The 17,310-nt window shown below is 49.2% G+C and overlaps 1 protein-coding gene across 4 annotated transcripts; it reads right to left on the reverse strand.

Moving 5' to 3' along the window:
- Positions 1 to 2,997: 2,997 nt before the first annotated feature.
- PARS2 (prolyl-tRNA synthetase 2, mitochondrial) lies at positions 2,998 to 16,835 on the reverse strand. Of its 4 annotated transcripts, XM_012442829.2 has the most exons (3): positions 16,718 to 16,787; positions 10,596 to 11,900; positions 2,998 to 9,199 (listed from the first exon to the last, which is right to left on the reverse strand). In XM_012442829.2, exons 2-3 carry the CDS (start codon positions 11,869 to 11,871, stop codon positions 9,177 to 9,179), a joined length of 1,299 nt encoding a protein of 432 aa, XP_012298252.2. In that variant the 5' UTR covers positions 11,872 to 11,900; positions 16,718 to 16,787; the 3' UTR covers positions 2,998 to 9,176. The 4 variants fall into 4 exon arrangements, with proteins under 4 accessions (XP_012298252.2, XP_064228465.1, XP_012298251.2 ...); XM_064372395.1 differs by lacking the exon at positions 2,998 to 9,199 and having other exon boundaries at positions 9,641 to 11,900; positions 16,775 to 16,835; XM_012442828.2 differs by lacking the exon at positions 2,998 to 9,199 and having other exon boundaries at positions 9,641 to 11,900.
- Positions 16,836 to 17,310: the final 475 nt, after the last annotated feature.

The following is a 17,310-nucleotide window of genomic DNA, read 5'->3' on the forward strand; positions in this document are numbered from 1 at the left end:
CTTTTATAGCAGGAGTCCCTAGCCCCAGGGCATAGACTGGTACCAGTTCATGTCCTGTGAGGAACGAGGCCAGCAGTTGAGCGGCGGGTGGAAAAGCCTTACCGCCCAAGCTCTACCCCCTGTCAGGTCAGTGGTGGCATTAGATTCTCATAGGAGCGTGAACCCTGCTGTGAACTGTGCACATGAGGGATCTAGGTTGTGTGCTCCTTAGGAGAATCTAATGCCTGATAATCTCAGGTGGAACAGTTTCATCCCAAAACCATCCTCCTCCCCACCCTGTGGAAAAATGGTCTTCTACCAAACTGATCCCTGGTGCCAAAAAGGTTGGGGACTGCTGCTCTATAGGACAATTCTTTGCCCAGGATGATTCTCCCCTAACTTGATCCCACATGAGGAACTGCCATGGCTCTAAGCCCTCATGAAGGGTGGGCCTCTCCACAAGTGGACTCCGCCCTTAGGAGTCATCTCCCGAAATCCTGGATTCCAGAGGCATAGCCAGACTGAAAAGGGACCTGTGTCTTTATTTTTATTTAAAAAATTAAAATATATATTTCGTAGAGATGGGGTCTCCCACTGTTGCCAAGGCTGGTCTCAAACTCCTGGTCTCAAGTGATTTTCCCACCTCAGCCTCCCAAGGCATTGGGATTACAGGCATAAGCCACTGACCTGTCCTTGCCTGTTTTCGAGTGCCCTGGATAGAAGGCAGGAGCCCTAGGACCTGCTGACAAGGCCAGTGCCCAGGGACTTTCTAATCCTAGCAAGTCCCCTCCCTCCCTGGGCCTTGGTTTTTCTATCTAAACAAAGGGAACAATATACTAGAAAGTACTGCATCCTGTAAGGCTTATTATTCCTTTTATTTTTATTTATTTTTGAGACAGAGTCTTGCTCTGTTGCCTAGGCTGGAGTGCAATGGCACAATCTTGTCTCACTGTAACCTCTGCCTCCCGGGCTCAGGCGATTCTCCTGCCTCAGCCTCCCGAGTAGCTGGGATTACAGGCGTGCGCCACCATGCCCAGCTAATTTTTGTATTTTTAGTATAGATGGGGTTTCACCATGTTGGCCAGGTTGGTCTCGAACTCCCTCGTGATATGCCTGGCTCAGCCTTCCAAAGTGCTGGGGTTACAGTTGTGAGCCACCATACCTGGCCTTATTATTCCTTTTAAACAGATGTGGCATAAATCGTCACCAAAAAGGTAGTGTTCTAGCCTACAGACAGCATGAGTTGTTTTTTTTTTCTTCATATTCCTTTTTTTTTTAAAATGGAGTTTCGCTCTTGTTACCCAGGCTGGAGTGCAATGGTGCGATCTCGGATCACTGCAATTCCGCCTCCCAGGTTCAAGTGATTCTCCTGTCTCAGTTTCCTGAGTAGCTGGGATTACAGGCCTGTGCCACCATGCCTGGCTAATTTTGTATTTTTAGTAGAGATGGGGATTCTCCAGGTTGGTCAGGCTGGTCTCGAACTCCCGACCTCAGTTGATCCGCCCACCTCAGCCTCCCAAAGTGCTGGGATTACAGGTGTGAGCCACCGCGCCCGGCCTGTATGAGAGATTCTAAGCCTGATTTACACTTGGAATCGTTCTTGATACCCAGCAGATACTAGTTTGAACTCTGGCTCTGCTGCATAAAGGTTCTGTGCATGTCAGTTAATCACCCTGAGCCTCAACGTGATCATCTGTAAATCTGGGCAAAAATCCTGCTGAATATGGGGCGTTAGGGAGTGCTGCAGTGCTCCAGGAGTTGCAGCATATTCAGTGCCTTTGCTTAATGCCTGGCATGCGGTAAGTAGTGCTCAGCAACCCTAGGAACCCAGCCAAAATCATGGGCTGGACAAGTCCCTTCCCTGAGACATGCCTGAAAGAAATATCACCCAGATCTGCAGGCTCCCTGTCCTGAGCAATTGCTCCATAGGTGGTCCTGCTGATTTAAAGGCCCAGAGCAAGGCCTAGAGCTGAATCCTCAGCCAGTGGGGTGAGGGGCTGCCTCTGCCACCTAACAGCAGTCCACCCACTTACCCTGACTGCCCAAACCCTGGCCTCTCCAGGGGTTTTCCCCAACTGCTCACATCAACCTGATTACAGTTCCTCTAACACACCAGATGCTTCATATGTCCATGCCTTTGCTCCAGTTCCCGTTACTTGGAATGTCCTTCCCTTGCCTGGCCTACCTGCCAAAAACCCACCTGTCTTCAGAGATGTTTTCTTCACTAGGATGTTTCCACTGCCTGCTGGCAGAGCTGGCTTCCCCTGATGTGCATGCGCATACCCCCATACTCACCCTCCATCTGTCCTGTCCCTGTAATACTGCATGGCACCTGGATGTCCAGGTGTCTGCCTCCCCTTCCAGCAGGTAAGCTCCATGTGTGTGAGTGAGCTGAGCGGATGGATGGATGAACCAACGAAAGAATGAACTAATGAATGAAAGAATAAAATAAGCCAGCACCCTGTTCCCAGGCCCCCACTTGCACACACAAGTTCAGCAACAGCATTCCCAGGCTCTGCCTTTTTTGGCCTCTGCTATGCATCTATTCTGGTTGCAAAGTGTGGCTGCACCTGGCATTCCGGGTTCCTGCCCACAGAAAGTGCAGGGCTTCCCTCTGCCCTGAGCCTGCGGAGGGTAGGACTAGAACTGGGCCGGGGTGGGAGCCCCAGCTGTGGCTGGCTCATGCGCAGCTCAGGAAGGTCCATTGCTTACGGCAGCCAGCTCTGGAGCCTAGGCCCTGCTGCAGCGGTGCATCTCCAGGAGCCAGGCTGAGCCAGGTGAAGGGCCCTGAGCACTTCCCTTCCTCCACCTGGTGGGACAGAGTGAGGCCAATGCTCTCTGCAGGGGATGTGGACCTCCCCTGCCACCGTGCCCATGCCTGGGACTCCAGCAGAGCCAACCTCCCCTGCCTCATCATGAGGGCCAGGCCAAAGCACCTGCACTCACATCCACACACCTGAGCACAGGGAAGAGCCTCTTGCACCCGTCGAGTGCTGCCCTTCCTTCTCAGGGCCAGGGATCAGTGATGGAGGTGGGACCACCTGACTTCTGTCTAGTTACCTCTATGGATTTGGGGTGGCAGCTGAAGAAGGGGGTCTGGGAAGAAAGCCCCCTGAAATACACTGCAGGCAAGCAAAGAAAGGCACAGTTTACACTGAATTCTGGCACTGAGCTAACCACTGTACCTGGATTCTCTTAATCCCAACAGCCACCCTCTTGGGTCTGTTATCCAATTTTATAAATAAGGACATGGAGGCACATAGTCACCCCACTAGTGAGTGCCAAGCCAAGAACTGAACCCAAGCACCTCACTCCAGAGCCCTCCTTCCTTCCTCCTTTGTGTTCCCTATTCCATTTGCTTTACAAACATTTATGCGGCACCTGCCGTGAGCAGAGCATCGAGGCTGAAGTGCATCAGGCAGCCTCTGCCTTCAAGGTTATGCTGTTAAATGGATGCAATAAATCTAATGGCCTGGGAACTGCTCCAATGAAGATAAATACAGCCACAACAGGCAAGTCTGTCATCAGCCCTGCTCTAAGCCCCCAGTGATTCTCTGTCTTCAGCGCTCTTGGTGTGGCATTCAAGGCCATTCAGGATCTGGGCCCTCGCCACCTCTACAGCTCCCACTCTGACCTCCTCAGCCCAACCATCCTGAATAGTTCAGCTATGGGGCAGGAGGATGCAGGGGCTGAGTATTGATTGGCTGTGGAGTCAGGCACCTGCATCCCAATCCCAGCCCCACAGCATACTAGCTGGAGGCCTTGGGCACTTTGAATAGGCTCTCTGTGCCTCAGTTTCCTCATCTGTAACATGAGCAGGATAACAGCACTTACCTCATGCAGGTCCTATGTGGATTAAATGCATTAATCTATGTGAAGCATGTGGGACACAACTTGCCTCAAAGTACACGTTCAATCTATGACGTTATTTTCTGTTCCCTAACCTCACCATGCTCTCTGAGCTTTGGGCCTTTGTGAATCCTGTTCTCTCCGCCTGGACCATTATTCTTTCCACTTGTTGCCCTTCTACACCCAACTGCTCCTCCCTTCACTATTTAACACGTAGCCTTCAATCAGGCCCAAATGCCTCCTCAGGAAGCCCTCCCTGTCTCCTTATCCCACGTGTCCCCATGGTACCTACACCACACTGCATTGTAATTGTTTACTTGATGGTTCTCGCTCTCTGTAAACTGAGTCAGGGACCCTGAGCTGTGTATTTCTGTAGTGCCAGGGCCTAGTACTTCACCTGCTCAGCACATAGTAGATGCACAACAAATTATTACTGGCTGATGATATAGAGCAAGGAGTGATTAATTCTGAACAGATCAAGGATGGAAGCTACCACATATGATGGACTTGGGTCATGAAGTTGAAGAAGGAATCGGGGGGGTGCAGTAAGGTGGGAGGGCCTTCTGGCATATTCCAGGGGTAGTGCCTGTGCTGGCCTGGCTCAGTAACAGCAGCTGCCACCTCTTGAGCACGTAGGATATGCCAGGCAACATTCTTGGTGCTTTATTTGGATTGGTTCACTTAATCCTCCCAACACCTCTAGAAGGCAGGTAGCTTCATAGCCCCATTTTACTGACAGGAAAAGTGGTGCGAAGAGGTGAAGTAACTTGCCCAAAGTCAGGTAGCTAAGGAAAAGTAGAACCAGAACTTGAATTCAGGACTCTGCTAAGCCCCTCAGGAGATATCAATATTAACGAGACCAGCCCCCTGCCTTCAAGGAGTTTGCAATAGACCCAGCTGCCCTTGCCTTCTTAGTCCAAGCTTATGGTAAAGTCTTGGCACTGACTGTGTCATGCAGTGTCCCCAACCTGTCTGCCTGGGTAGAAGAATCCACTGTCTGCGGAAACCCCTGCCAGAGCTCACACTTGAATCCCCACAGCACTCAATACCCTGCCAATGGGGCTCCTGTCAGCCTATGAGCTTTTCTTGGCAAGCCTTGGCAGCAAGTGCTGCCCTGGAAAAAGGTCATCCTGAGTTACCATGAACTGGTGCCACCTTTTCACTCTCCTGGCCCTACACAGTTTTAATTAGCTAAGCGCAATTAAGCTTTAACCACAGGGGCTCATTAGCAGCCTTGGGCACTGCTGGCTTGACAGGAACCCCTGCACCAAGATGGTGCTTAAAGTTGCCACCCCATTCTACTGGCCATAGTGCACCACCCAGCTACCTTCTGTGCAAAGTATCACTCAGTATACAGGCAGCTCCACTTACCAAGCATCTGCTGTGGGCCAGGCACTGTTATCCCCATTTTACAGATAAAGAACTGAAGTGGAGGGACTATGAGGAAGTGCCTTGCACAAGTGTCACAGAGATAGTAAGTGGCACAGACAGTCTGACTCCAGAGCCTGTAGTTGGGGTCACTATAAGTAATTTTATTTTTATTTTATTTTTGAGACAGGGTCTCTCTCTGTTGCCCAGGTTGGAATGCAGTGGCATGATCTTGGCTCACTGCAACCTCATCTCCTGGGCTCAAGCCGTCCTCCTACCTCAGCCTCCCAAATAGCTGGCACTACAGGTGCCTGCCACCACGCCCAGCTAATTTTTATATTGTTTGTAGAGATGGAGTTTTGCCATGTTGCCCAGGCTGGTCTCAAACTCTAGGATTACAGGCGTGCGCCCAGCCTCATTATTTTAAGTTACGCAAAATACCTTGACTTTTTTCAAATGTTACTTAAGTTTGCAATAACATCATAAAAACATTTTCCTAATTTCCACATTATAAGAAAACTTAAAAATCATTTTCCTAACTCTAAGACAAAGTCTCACATGCCCTTGGATGCATAACAATCCATTCTAAAAGGCACTCATGCATCTTGGAGTGGAAATGGATTGTGGAAACTCTGGAGACCTGGCACTCAAGTAGTTAAGGAAACGACAATTTCAACAGATTTCTGCAAAACTCCTTTATGGATAGCCCAGCAGGTGTTTCTTCCATTAAAACACAGAATATTAATGGAGCCCTTGATTTACATGCTAAGCCTGATTTACACAATGGTTTTGTTATGCACCAGCCTTTGTCCCCAAGTATTAATTCTGCTAAATATTTCCGAGGCAGTCGCTGCTAGATCTCCCCAAGGAATGAGCAATAATACAGCCTGTACCTGCTATTTTGCCAGCATCCCATTTCATCAATTTATGGCAAGAGGTAAAATTGGCAAGTTCAGAAATGAGACAGTAAGGTACACAGTTTGAGTATTTCTGTCTTTCCTCTAAGGAGATACAGCTATTCTGCAGGTGCCTCCTAATTCTTGCCTGTGGCATTTCCCAGGAAAGTTGTCAAGCATCTTATCAAGAAAACAAGATCCAGGTCTTGAGATAACAAAGTTAACAACAGAACCTGAGCTCCCAGTGGGGGAATTTCCTAAGTTGTCTGGTGTAAGGGAAGTAAGTGTCTCTGAGTGCAGACTAAGGGGTAATGAAGCATTTCATATAAGTGAGCTTGGTCAAGCCCCAAACCCCTCCCCCGACCCCCACCGCTACAAGGTGGGTACCATTTCACGAGTGTCTCACTGATGGAGGATCTGAGACGCACATAGGGCAAGTAATCTGTCTGAGGTCACATCCCCAGTAAGTGATCTAGGATTATGTCTCTTCACGGCTGTGATCTTTTAGCCAAATCACGCTGCCCCTGGCTACTAGAAAAAACGCCGGCTTTGTGATCAGGACACTTAGGTTTCATTCAGCCTTGGGCAAATCGGTGTCCTCCCTGTATTTCTCTCCCTATTGTAAACTAAAGAGCATGGGCATCTGTTTCACGAACTTACACAGCTTTGGCAGCTCAGAGGCTGATCCAGCCAGTCTTCTCTTTACTCGGCAGGACCGACCAGAGAGGACTGGCGCCTGGCCTGTCCTCAGGCATCTTGCAAGTCGGATGACATGTGGTGGGTTCATTCCTGCTCCAGGCCCACTTCCCAGCCCAGAGCCAAGGCAAGCTTCAAGTTTTCCTAAACTCTAAAGCTCCAGGATTCTAGATCATCCTCAAGTCAGTCTAGACCTTGCACATTAATCAAAAGTAAAATGAACTGGCTCTCTATTCCTGGAATCTGGTTTTTAAAAGTGCTTACATTAGGCTAACATCCCATAAACAAGCAAGCTTATGGAGCATAAATTTAAAGTTAAAAAATTATTTAGCCAAAAAATAAAAATAAAAATTATTTAGCCAGTCAAAGTGGCACACTACCTGGGAGGCTGAATTGGGAGGACTGCGTAGCCCAGGAGTTAAGTCCAGCCTGAACAACATAGCAAGAACCTGCCTCTCTCTCTTTTTTTAAATATTTATGGAAAACTTTTTTTTTTGAGACAGGGTCTGGCTCTATCACCCAGGCTGGAGTGTAGTGGTGCCATCTCAGCTCACTGCAACTTCCACCCCATGGGCTCAAGCAATCCCCGCACCTCAGCCTCTTCCAAGTAGCTGGGACTACAGGCGTGTGCCACCATGCCCAGATGTTGGCCAGGTTGGTCCTGAACTCTTGGGCTCAAGTGATCCTCTGGCCTCAGCCTCCCAAAGTGCTGGGATGGCAGGCTTGAGCCACCGCGCCCAGGCAAACACCTGTCTCTTAAAAAAAAAAAAAACATATTTAAAGCACCCATTTACATGAATCTTGACTTCTCACATACTTTAGGCTAACTTGGTTAGAAAGATATACATAATTTAGTTTTACAGAGGCTAAGCAGTGTAGTAAGAAGGGCAATCTGGCTAGTGCCTGCCATCTAGCTGTGATCATAAGAGCTGTGCATCCTTGGGTAAGTTGCTGAAATAGATGCTCATGCTTCCTCATCTGTAAAATGAGATAACAGCATATCTACCTTGCACGATTGTAAAGTCTGAAAATGGTATATAAAGTGCCTAACAGTGGCCAGGTGTGGTGGCTCACACCTGTAATCCCAGCACTTTGGGAGGCTGAGGCAGGAGGATCACTTGAAGCCGGGAGTTGGAGACCAGCCTGGGCAACAAAGTGGGCGAGACCCTGTCTCTCAAAAAAAAAAAAAAAAAAAATCAGCCGCTGTGATGGTGCACACCTATAGTCCCAAGCTACTCAGGAGGCTGAGGCAGGATTGCTTGAGGCCAGGAGTTCGAAACCTGTTGCCTGAGCAACAAAGGAAGACCCCATCTCTAAAAAATAAAAATAAATAAATAATTTAAAAGTGCCTCACACCGGTGGCATATGGTGGATCCTCAACAAATAAATGGCCAGCCCATTAAAAGCAGAGTGAGCATATCAGTCTGATAATGAACAACTGAAATTACTACAAGAAATGCCCAAATACAAAATGGGTCCAGAGGAGGCAGCTTTTACACCAGGAGCTCTCAATTGACTTTGACTGTACATTATAATCAGCTGGGAAGCTTTAAACTTCCCAATGCCCAGGCCATACCCTACATGTAACCAGACCGTCTGGGTGGGACCCAGGTGATTCCAATGTGCATGGTTAAGATCCTCTGCTTTGTAATCTACCCTTACTAGGTTTGCTCTCAGAATGCATGTCTCCTAGCCTGAAAATCTGAAGTATTTCAAAGGGACCCTGGGGCTGGAGCTCCAATTGGCAGGGCTGGGAGCTGGTAGGGCTTGGCATACACATTCATTAGAAAACCTGATGCTGGCCGGGTGTAGTGGTTCATGCTTGTAATTCCAGCACTATGAGAGGCAGATCACCTGAGGTCAGGAGTTCAAGACCAGCCTGACCAACGTGGAGAAACCTCATCTCTACTAAAAATACAAAATTAGCCGAATGTGGTGACACATGCCTGTAATCCCAGCTACTCAGGAGACTGAGGCAGGAAAATCACATGAACCCCAGAGGCGGAGGTTGCGGTGAGCCTAGATCTCGCCATTGCACTCCAGCCTGGGCAACAAGAAGGAAACACTGTCCCAGAACTAAAAAAAGAAAACCCGGTGCTGTGTGCTTGGGAACGGGGTTCCTCCACCAGTATCAGGCTGCCTGGAGGCTGTTTAGCAGGTGGAACCATTGGCCAAAACAAGAACTGCAGTGCACTAGGAATTAGCTCAGGGCCCTGGCCTCAGGGAGCTAACCATCAACAAGAGGCAGGACCACTGTACAATGAGCTGTGTACGCACAAAACAAGAAGGGATGTGACTGGTGCTGTGGAAGGCAGGAGAACCAATATTCGGAGCTGCTAGGCAGCTTTTTAGGAGGTGCTGGCTGAGCTTGGTCTTGATAGATTCTTGTCAGATGCAGACATGTAGAGACCCTAGGGGGCGACGGATGGAAAGCTTGGTTATGTTCCTAATCTAGGATGCAGGAGCAATGAAAGTCATTGGCATTGCTGAGGTAGTTCAAGCCTGCTCTGTTTGCCACAGAATTCAGGCAGAGAGCAGTTTGTTTGTTTGTTTGTTTTAAAAAAGCACAGCTTCTACATGAAGGACACAAAAGACCAGCTCTTAATATTCACCCCATCATGGCTCTAGGATCCAACCCTGCACCTAGAATAAGGTCACCACGGCAGCTGAAGCCTGCTGCCCCCATACTTGTGGGAAGAGATGGTTTAAACCACATATCCCAACCACCCGGTTTTTTATGTGGGGGGTGGGGGGGTGTGGGAACAGTCAAAAAAGAAAGAAAAGAGTAGGAAGCTATTGCACCGTTGAAATGGCAGATGTTATCCTTGTTTCAAATTAATGTGCAAGGCTCCTTCCAATAGTTTGACTTTATTCAATCGATAGAACATGATCTCAGTTCTTAAGCCATCTTAATAGGGCCAGGTCTCTTGAGGTAGCTTTTGGGCCATCAGTTAATTACATTAGCTTTCCAGGAAACAGACTGGAGGATCAGAGGAACCAGATCTGCCTGTCACAAACCTCTCATGAACCCCCTAGTGACACGTATAAGATGTTACAGATCTAGTTCCATTTTCTCAAGTTACAGATGGGGAAACTGAGGCCCCAGCAGGGGGAGAGGACGTATCTAAGTCACCAGTGAGTTGGTGGCAGTCAGATCTCAATTATTCTCCCCACACTCTCAGCCCAACTTCTCGGTGGAGGTGGGCTGGCAGGCCTGCTCTCTGGACAGAATGTAGCAAAAGGCCCATGTCCGCTGGCCCAGCCTAGCGGGTGAGGAAGGTTGTGGGACCCTCAGCCATCGGCCAGTCTCATCCTACATGTGAAAAAAACAGCTGAGAGAAGGGAAGTGATTTACCAGAGGGCCAAGACTGGAGCTTGGGTCTCTTGCCTCTCAGCCTCCTAGAAGCTTCCACAATGGAATACAAAAGGAAAGGTATATGGCAGCATGGCCAGTCTGAAGAAAGGGATCAAGTTAATGACTTAAAGTACAAATAATCTGAACAAATGACTAGATAAAAATTGGCTTCCCTAACATGATCTCACCCTCCATGAGCTGTGCTGTTCCCGGAGAGAGGAGTCCAGGAAAGGGGTAGGAAAATGCAGTTAGAATGAGCACCAAGGCTGCAAGGTCGGGGCAGGGGTGGGCTACGGGCATTTAGATGGTCTGCACTTGGGTCAGTAAATCCATGACTCCATCTTTGGTGAGGAAGACCACCTCACCAGTGTTCTGACACCAAACCTCAAAATGTGCAGGGTCCTCCAGGGCCCTCTTGCCAGTGATTATCACAAAGGGGTAGCCAAACTTACTGGCATCTTTCAGTCTGTTTCCGATGGTCAGATGGGTCCTGTCATCCAGAAGCACCTCCCCGTGAAGCTGAGGCACTGCCTCTGTGATGTGGTCGTACAGCTGCCCTGCGAGCTCGGAGGCCGCCTCCTCCTTACTGCCCTTCTTAGGGGGGATGAGGCAGGCTTGGTAAGGGGCCAGTAGGCTGGGCCAGCGGACACAGTCTTCTGTTGAGAGGACTTCAATGGCAGCAGCCAAGATCCGAGTCACGCCCAAGCCGTAGCACCCCATTTCAGCCAGGGATGGTTTGCCGTAGACATTGGTAAACTGGGCATTGAAAACAGACGAGTACTTGGTACCGAGGTAGAATGTGTGCCCCACCTCAATGCCTTTAGTTTCGGTCAGTGGGCCCTGGCAAGCAGGGCAGTTCATTTGTGACATGTCTAGTGTCTCCATGTTGGCTGAGAAGTTGCAGCTGGGACAGATGGCAAGCCGGTCCTCTCCAATATCCACTGGGAGCTGGAACTCATGAGACATCGTGCCCCCGATGCTGCCCACATTGGCCTGGACCTTGACAAATCGCAGCCCTAACCTGTTGAACAGGCTGCAGTAGGCATCACACACCAGGCTGTAGGTCTGCTGGGCAGCCTCTGGGGAGGAGTCAAAGGTGTACATATCCTTCATGTAAAACTCTCGGCCGCGGATAAGACCAAAGCGGGGCCTGGGCTCATCTCGAAACTTCCTTGTCACTTGGTACAGCAGGAAGGGAAGCTGCTTGTAGGAGAGTTTCTTTTGGGAGGCAATTAAGGCCGTAATGGCTTCCTCGTGAGTTGGTCCTAAGCAGTATTCCTTGCCATGTCTGTCTCTAAGTCTCAGCAGCTCCTTGCCCATCAAGTCCCACCGGTTAGTGGCTTGCCAGAGCTCTGCCGGGCTGAGGCTGGGCATGTTGACTTTCTGGCCCCCGATGGCCTGCATCTCCTGGTCTATCACTCGCACGAGCTTCTCCATGGCACGAACGGTGTATGGCAGGAGGTGGTAACAGCCGGGGCTTGCCGGGTAGATGAGGCCCACCTGCAGCATCAGCCGCTGGCTCTTACAGGTCAGGTCACCAGATCTGCCCTCTAGGGAGAGCACCTGGTCTTCCCGAAGGTTCTGTGGCTGGAACACACGAGACAGCAGCAGGCGCCGCCCTCCTCCTGGGACACAGTGGTGAAACCTACGAGGAACAAACCCAGAGAGCTGGTGGCTGCAGGTGGCCAGGGCGGGCAACGCTCTGCATCTTGTCAGCAGCCCTTCCATGACACCCTGGCACTAGGAAGCACCGGCACCTGGAGAAAAATGAGTTGTGTGAGAATGAGCATCACCTGTGTTCCAACACCATGAAGCAGCCGACCTAGTCTGCTCTCAACAAACTTCTAAGACAGCCACTGATTTGCAGATACAAATCCTTCCATTTCTAATATCCAGGCAGATCAAAGCAGTCTTTCTCTAACTTCTTACTTCTGTTTTTGAAAAATCAGTATTTTCCTGATTATAAAAACATTAACAACATCCTGTGGAGAGACAGCAGCGTGTAGTGACTGCACAGGTTCTGGAATGAGGCAGCCTGGATTCCAGTCGGGCCTCCCACTGCCTGCACCCTATGTAGCTGGGGACATGTGTCTTAACCCCTCTGTGCTGTTTCTTCATTTGTAAAATGGTAATAACAACAACAGGACTTACCTTGTAGGCTTATTGTGGACAGTTAGAAGAGTTATAAAAAGTTCTTGGAACAGTATCTGGCATGTACTATGAGCTCAATTGATGTCTGCTGTTATTATTATAGATAACGAGGGGGGAAATCTGAAAACAAAAAAGAAAAGAAGGCCAGGCACGGTGGCTCACACCTGTAATTCCAGCACTTTGGGAGGCCAAGGCGGGCAGATCACCTGAGGTCAGAAGTTCGAGACCAGCCTGGCCAACATGGCAAAACCCCATCTCTACCAAAATTACAAAAATTAGCTGGGCATGGTGGCACACGCCTGTAATTCCAGCTACTTGGGAGGCTGAGACAGGAGAATCACTTGAACCTGGAAGGTGGAGGATGCAGTGAGCTGAGACTGTACCACTGTACTCCAGCCTGGGCAACACAGTGAGACTCTGTCTCAAAGGAAAAAAAAAAAAGAAAAGAAAATCAACTGTAATCCCTTGGCCTGGAGTTGACTGCAGCTGACGTTTAGTTGCGATGTCTCTTGCGAACACTGTCCTTTACACGTCCCTCTCCTGTCCCTCTCCCTCCCCCCAACACTGAAATGTCATAGGTCTCTTCCCTCTTCACAGCACACACTCCCTGGACAGCCTGCAGGCTGAGGGCTGACTCAAAATCTCCACCTGCCTCCTGGAGAATACACCATGCAGGTACTTCAAACCCCGCGTCCCAGAATGAACTCAGCATCCTCCCCCAAACCCACTCCCCCTTCGGCACTGCCTATCATTGTGAATGGCAGCAAAAGTTGCACTTTGTCCAAAGCAGAAAGTGGGGTTCACCTGCTCTACCCCTCTCTGTGGCCACATTCACAGCCCTCTTGGCCCTCTCATTCCTACCTCTTCACTTGCTGTCCAATCTGTCCCTCTTCCCTCCACAGCCTCCACCCAGGTCCAGGCCACCCTCATCTCTCACCTGGAGGGTTGCAACAGCCTCCCCACTGGTAGCTGGCTTCCATTCCTGCCCTCCTTCAATCCATTCTCCATGCTGCAGCCACAGGGGAGACTTCCCAAGCACAGATATTAGCAGCTTTTCTTGCTTAAAATGGCCTCCTGCTACCCTTAGAATAAGGCTGAAGCCCACGTGAGCCTCATCTCAGCACTACCGCCTCCCTGATCTCGCTTTGCCATGCCCACATTTTTTTTTTTTTGAGATGGAGTCTCGCTCTGTTACCCAGGCTGGGTGCAGTGGCACAATCTTGGCTCACTGCAACCTCCACCTCCCAGGTTCAAGCAATTCTCCTGCCTCAGCCTCCCAAATAGCTGGGACTACAGGTGCGTGCCACCACACCTGGATAATTTTTGTATTTTTAGTAGAGACAAGGTTTCACCATATTGGTCAGGCTGGTCTTGAACTCCTGACTTTGTGATCCACCTGCCTTGGCCTCCCAAAGTGCTGGGATTACAGGTGTGAGCCACCGAGCCTGGCCATGCCACGCCCACTCTTAAACACACTGTCCCTTTTGCACAGAACATCCCTTTCCCCTTTCTGTGCCAACATCTTCCCATCCTCCAGGCCTCAGGATTACCATCCTCTCCCCAGGAAGCCTTTCTTGTCCCACTCCCCATACCCGCAAAGGGCTGGCTTTTCCCGCACGGCCCACTTTTCTCCTAGGGTTCCTGCCCATTTGGCTGCCTGTCTTGCCCCAGACACTCGGTTCGGTGCAAGCAAGGACCTGTCTAGCTTGCTCACCACTGTATCTTCAGCACATGACAGGGCCTTACCAGACATTATCCGATAGGCAAGTATGTTCCTCTGATTTTACAAAATATTCACATATTTCTAATGGCAGTACAACATTCTAAGGATTGACTACATCAAAAATCAGTAGTTGGTTTTCTGTTATACATAATCTATAATGAAGAGAAGGCTTTTTTTGGCTATGTATTTGAGAGAGACGTTGAAGAATGGAATTACTGAATCAAAGGCTATAAACTCTTTTGAGATTTTTGATTCGTATCACCAAATTTCATGAGTACCTCTACTTTCAGCACAGTCTATGCAGTATACCGGGAATGGGTTACTGATTCCCCTCAGCTCTAGGGAGCTGAGATCTCCCAGCTGGTTACCTCTAGCAGCCTCAGGTCCTCCAGCTGGTCCCCTCCAACCTCAAGCAGCCTCATCCATATCCCCTGTGCACTGTACAAATGTTTAAAGGTCTGTACTGCCACAGAGCCCTAGTGCGTGGCTTTGTAGGAATGTACAGGCCATGTAGGCAATACACATGAGGATTCACTCCTGGCTCCACACTTCCTTGTGATCCAAGCTTACTTAGGTGAGTGGCTCCATCAGAAACTCATCCTTGATTCCTCCTAAAGCAAATGAGTCTGTCTCCAAGATTTCTCTTAAGTCCACTCCTCCTTTCTGGCCCTTACTGTCTCAACATTGGGTTAGCCCCTCAATACCACCTGCTACATGACAGTCACCCAGAGGTTCTGAAATTTAATTGAGCATCAGAATCACTGGAGGGTTTTTTTTTTTTTTTAAGAGAGTCTCACTCTATTGCCCAGGCTAGAGTGCAGTGGTGCAATCTCAGATCACTACAGCCTCCGTGCCCCCCGCCCCCCCCGGTTCAAGCGATTCTCTTGCCTTAGCCTCTTGAGTATCTGGTATTACAGGCATGTGCCACCATGCCCAGCTAATTTTCGAATTTTTAGTAGAGATGGGGTTTCACCATATTGGCCAGGTTGATCTTGAACTCCTGACCTCAAGTGATCCGCCTGCCCCGGCTTCCCAAAGTTCTGGGATTACAGGCGTGAGCCACTGTGCCCAGCCTCAATACATGTTCTATCAATAAATGAACTGAATGATTCTTGACCCCTGTCAGTCCAGTCTGCATATGAGTCTCCAACTAAAAAGATGGCTGATCCAATCACTCCCCTGCTTACAATCCATTAAAGGCTGGCTCTCATGATAATTTTCTCAGAATGGCACCAAAGCTCTTCATATTTTGATCCCAACACAACTCTTACAGCTTCTTATCCTAGCAAGTTGCTCATCATTCTTGAAACAGAGTGACCTCCCCCAACCCCCAGCAACTCCAATTCGAATTCAAGGTTCACTTATTCCAAGAAACTTTTTCCAACCCCTCTAAACAGAGAAAGTCACCTCCTCTGTGCTCCACTGCACACACCTCTTTTTAGTACACAGTACTAGAATCATCTCCAAAAATATTTTTGAGAAACTGTTGTGTGCCAGGGATTGGAAGCAAATGTTTCACATCCTTTTTTTTCTTTCTGGGTGTGTGTCAACAGGGGTCAACAGGGGAGGTCAGTGTCGATGTTTAATATTCTATTCCTTGCTGAAATTACGAGTTCATGAAGTTTTATACATCTTTAAATTTCAGAGTCTAGCATAATGCCTACTATTTAGACTATTATTATTTGTTGATCAAATATGTTAATACACTAAGAACAAAGTAAACAGGTACAATGATATAATTATCTGGATAATTTAAATGAGAGCTTTAAGCCCTCCTCCGCCACTTGCACCATGTCTGTCCTCAGACCCCTCAGCTTATACGAACAGGAGAATAAGTAGAATTGTCTCAATTTTCCAGTTATCCACAGGGAGTATCTAGAAAGCAATATAGTAACTAACATATGCAGCACTTCAGGCTCTGGCAAACAGTCTCTGAGTCATTCAGTGGATTTTTTCGAGTACCTGCACTGTGCGGGACACTGTCAGCCCTTTCAGGCCAGGTCTTTTTAAAGATTCTTTGACTCACCATTGCCCCCCCAATCTAATCAGAAAAGCTGTCCAGAAAGCGTTTACAACGTTACCTGATACATATTAAGTGCCATAAAGTGCTGCTATTATGATGATGACGCCTAACTCAGAAAAGGGAGGCTCTCAGATATAAAGTCACTTGTGTCAAGCCACACAGCAAATAAGCGCAGGGTCAGACGTGGAAGGCAAGGTCCTCGCCTCCAAATCCTACAGTTTCCATCCCGAACTGTGCTACATTAAACAGCAATGGAACCCCAGTCCTAGTTCTAAAAACCAGCTCGGCCTTCACTCGCTCGGTGACCCCTGTCCAGTCACTGCACTCCGGACCTCCGTTTTCTCCAACATAGAACAGGAAGACTGGCTCAGGCAGCGGGTGGTCCAGGGCCTTTCCAGAACTGGCACTTTGAGAACACCACTGATTTGCAGATACAAATCCTTCCATTTCTAATATCCAGGCAGATCAAAATAAATAACGTCGCGTTACTCTCACGACGACCGAGGGAGTCCAGTAAGTGCTACCAGTAAGTGCTGCCCTCCGAGGACACGGAGACCAGGAAACTAGGAGTATCCAAAAGTTTGTGATTCTCGGCCCGCCCCAACTCAAGGACGGGATGCACATGGGAAAATGGACACCAGGGTCCTAGGTCTCCGCGCCCAGAACCGCGTACTCACTTCACTCAGCTGTCCGTGCCCGTCCCTCAGGTCTGGCAGTCACCCACATTCACCTACCGCAATCCCAGCCCAAGCCGCGCTCAGGACCGCTGCCGCGTCGGACCAGCGCGCCTGTGCCACGAGCAAGCCCCGCCCCTAATCCCCGCCTCCCGCTCTTCTTGCCAATCGCAAAGCCGCGCTCACGGGGGCGGGGACGGGGGCGAGGTTAGGGGCGCTCTGGCCCCGCCCCATTCTAGACACGAGTGAGAGGTTTTCCGGAAGTTTAGCCAAAGAGAGAGAACCCGGCTTTCCCCAAGATCGTTGATTGGCCGGGGCTGACGGAAGTACTCTCTAGGAATTTCGAAGGTGTAACTCTATGATGATTTAAGTGTGATGTTTCCGCCCACTGCCAGGCCCCACCCACTCCTCCAGGAGACCCACTTGCGACATTGTAACCATGGTGACACACTAGGTAATTTGGTTTCTAATCTATCCTATGATTTTTATGGGCTTTCCATTTAAATAATATAACGTTGTGAAACAGTTGGAGAAAGACACCTTTATTACAGTGCCCAAGACAGTCTTTAAGACACGAATTCAAACTTCCATTCACA

This window comes from Aotus nancymaae, unplaced genomic scaffold, assembly GCF_030222135.1.
Source record: "Aotus nancymaae isolate 86718 unplaced genomic scaffold, 86718_ANA_hifiasm-v0.15.2.pri h1tg000007l, whole genome shotgun sequence".
Lineage (NCBI taxonomy): Eukaryota > Metazoa > Chordata > Mammalia > Primates > Aotidae > Aotus > Aotus nancymaae.

What these genes read in the sequence shown, in the direction of transcription:
- PARS2 (XM_064372395.1), bottom strand. Translation starts at nt 11,871, where the DNA reads ATGGAAGGGCTGCTGACAAGATGCAGAGCGTTGCCCGCCCTGGCCACC.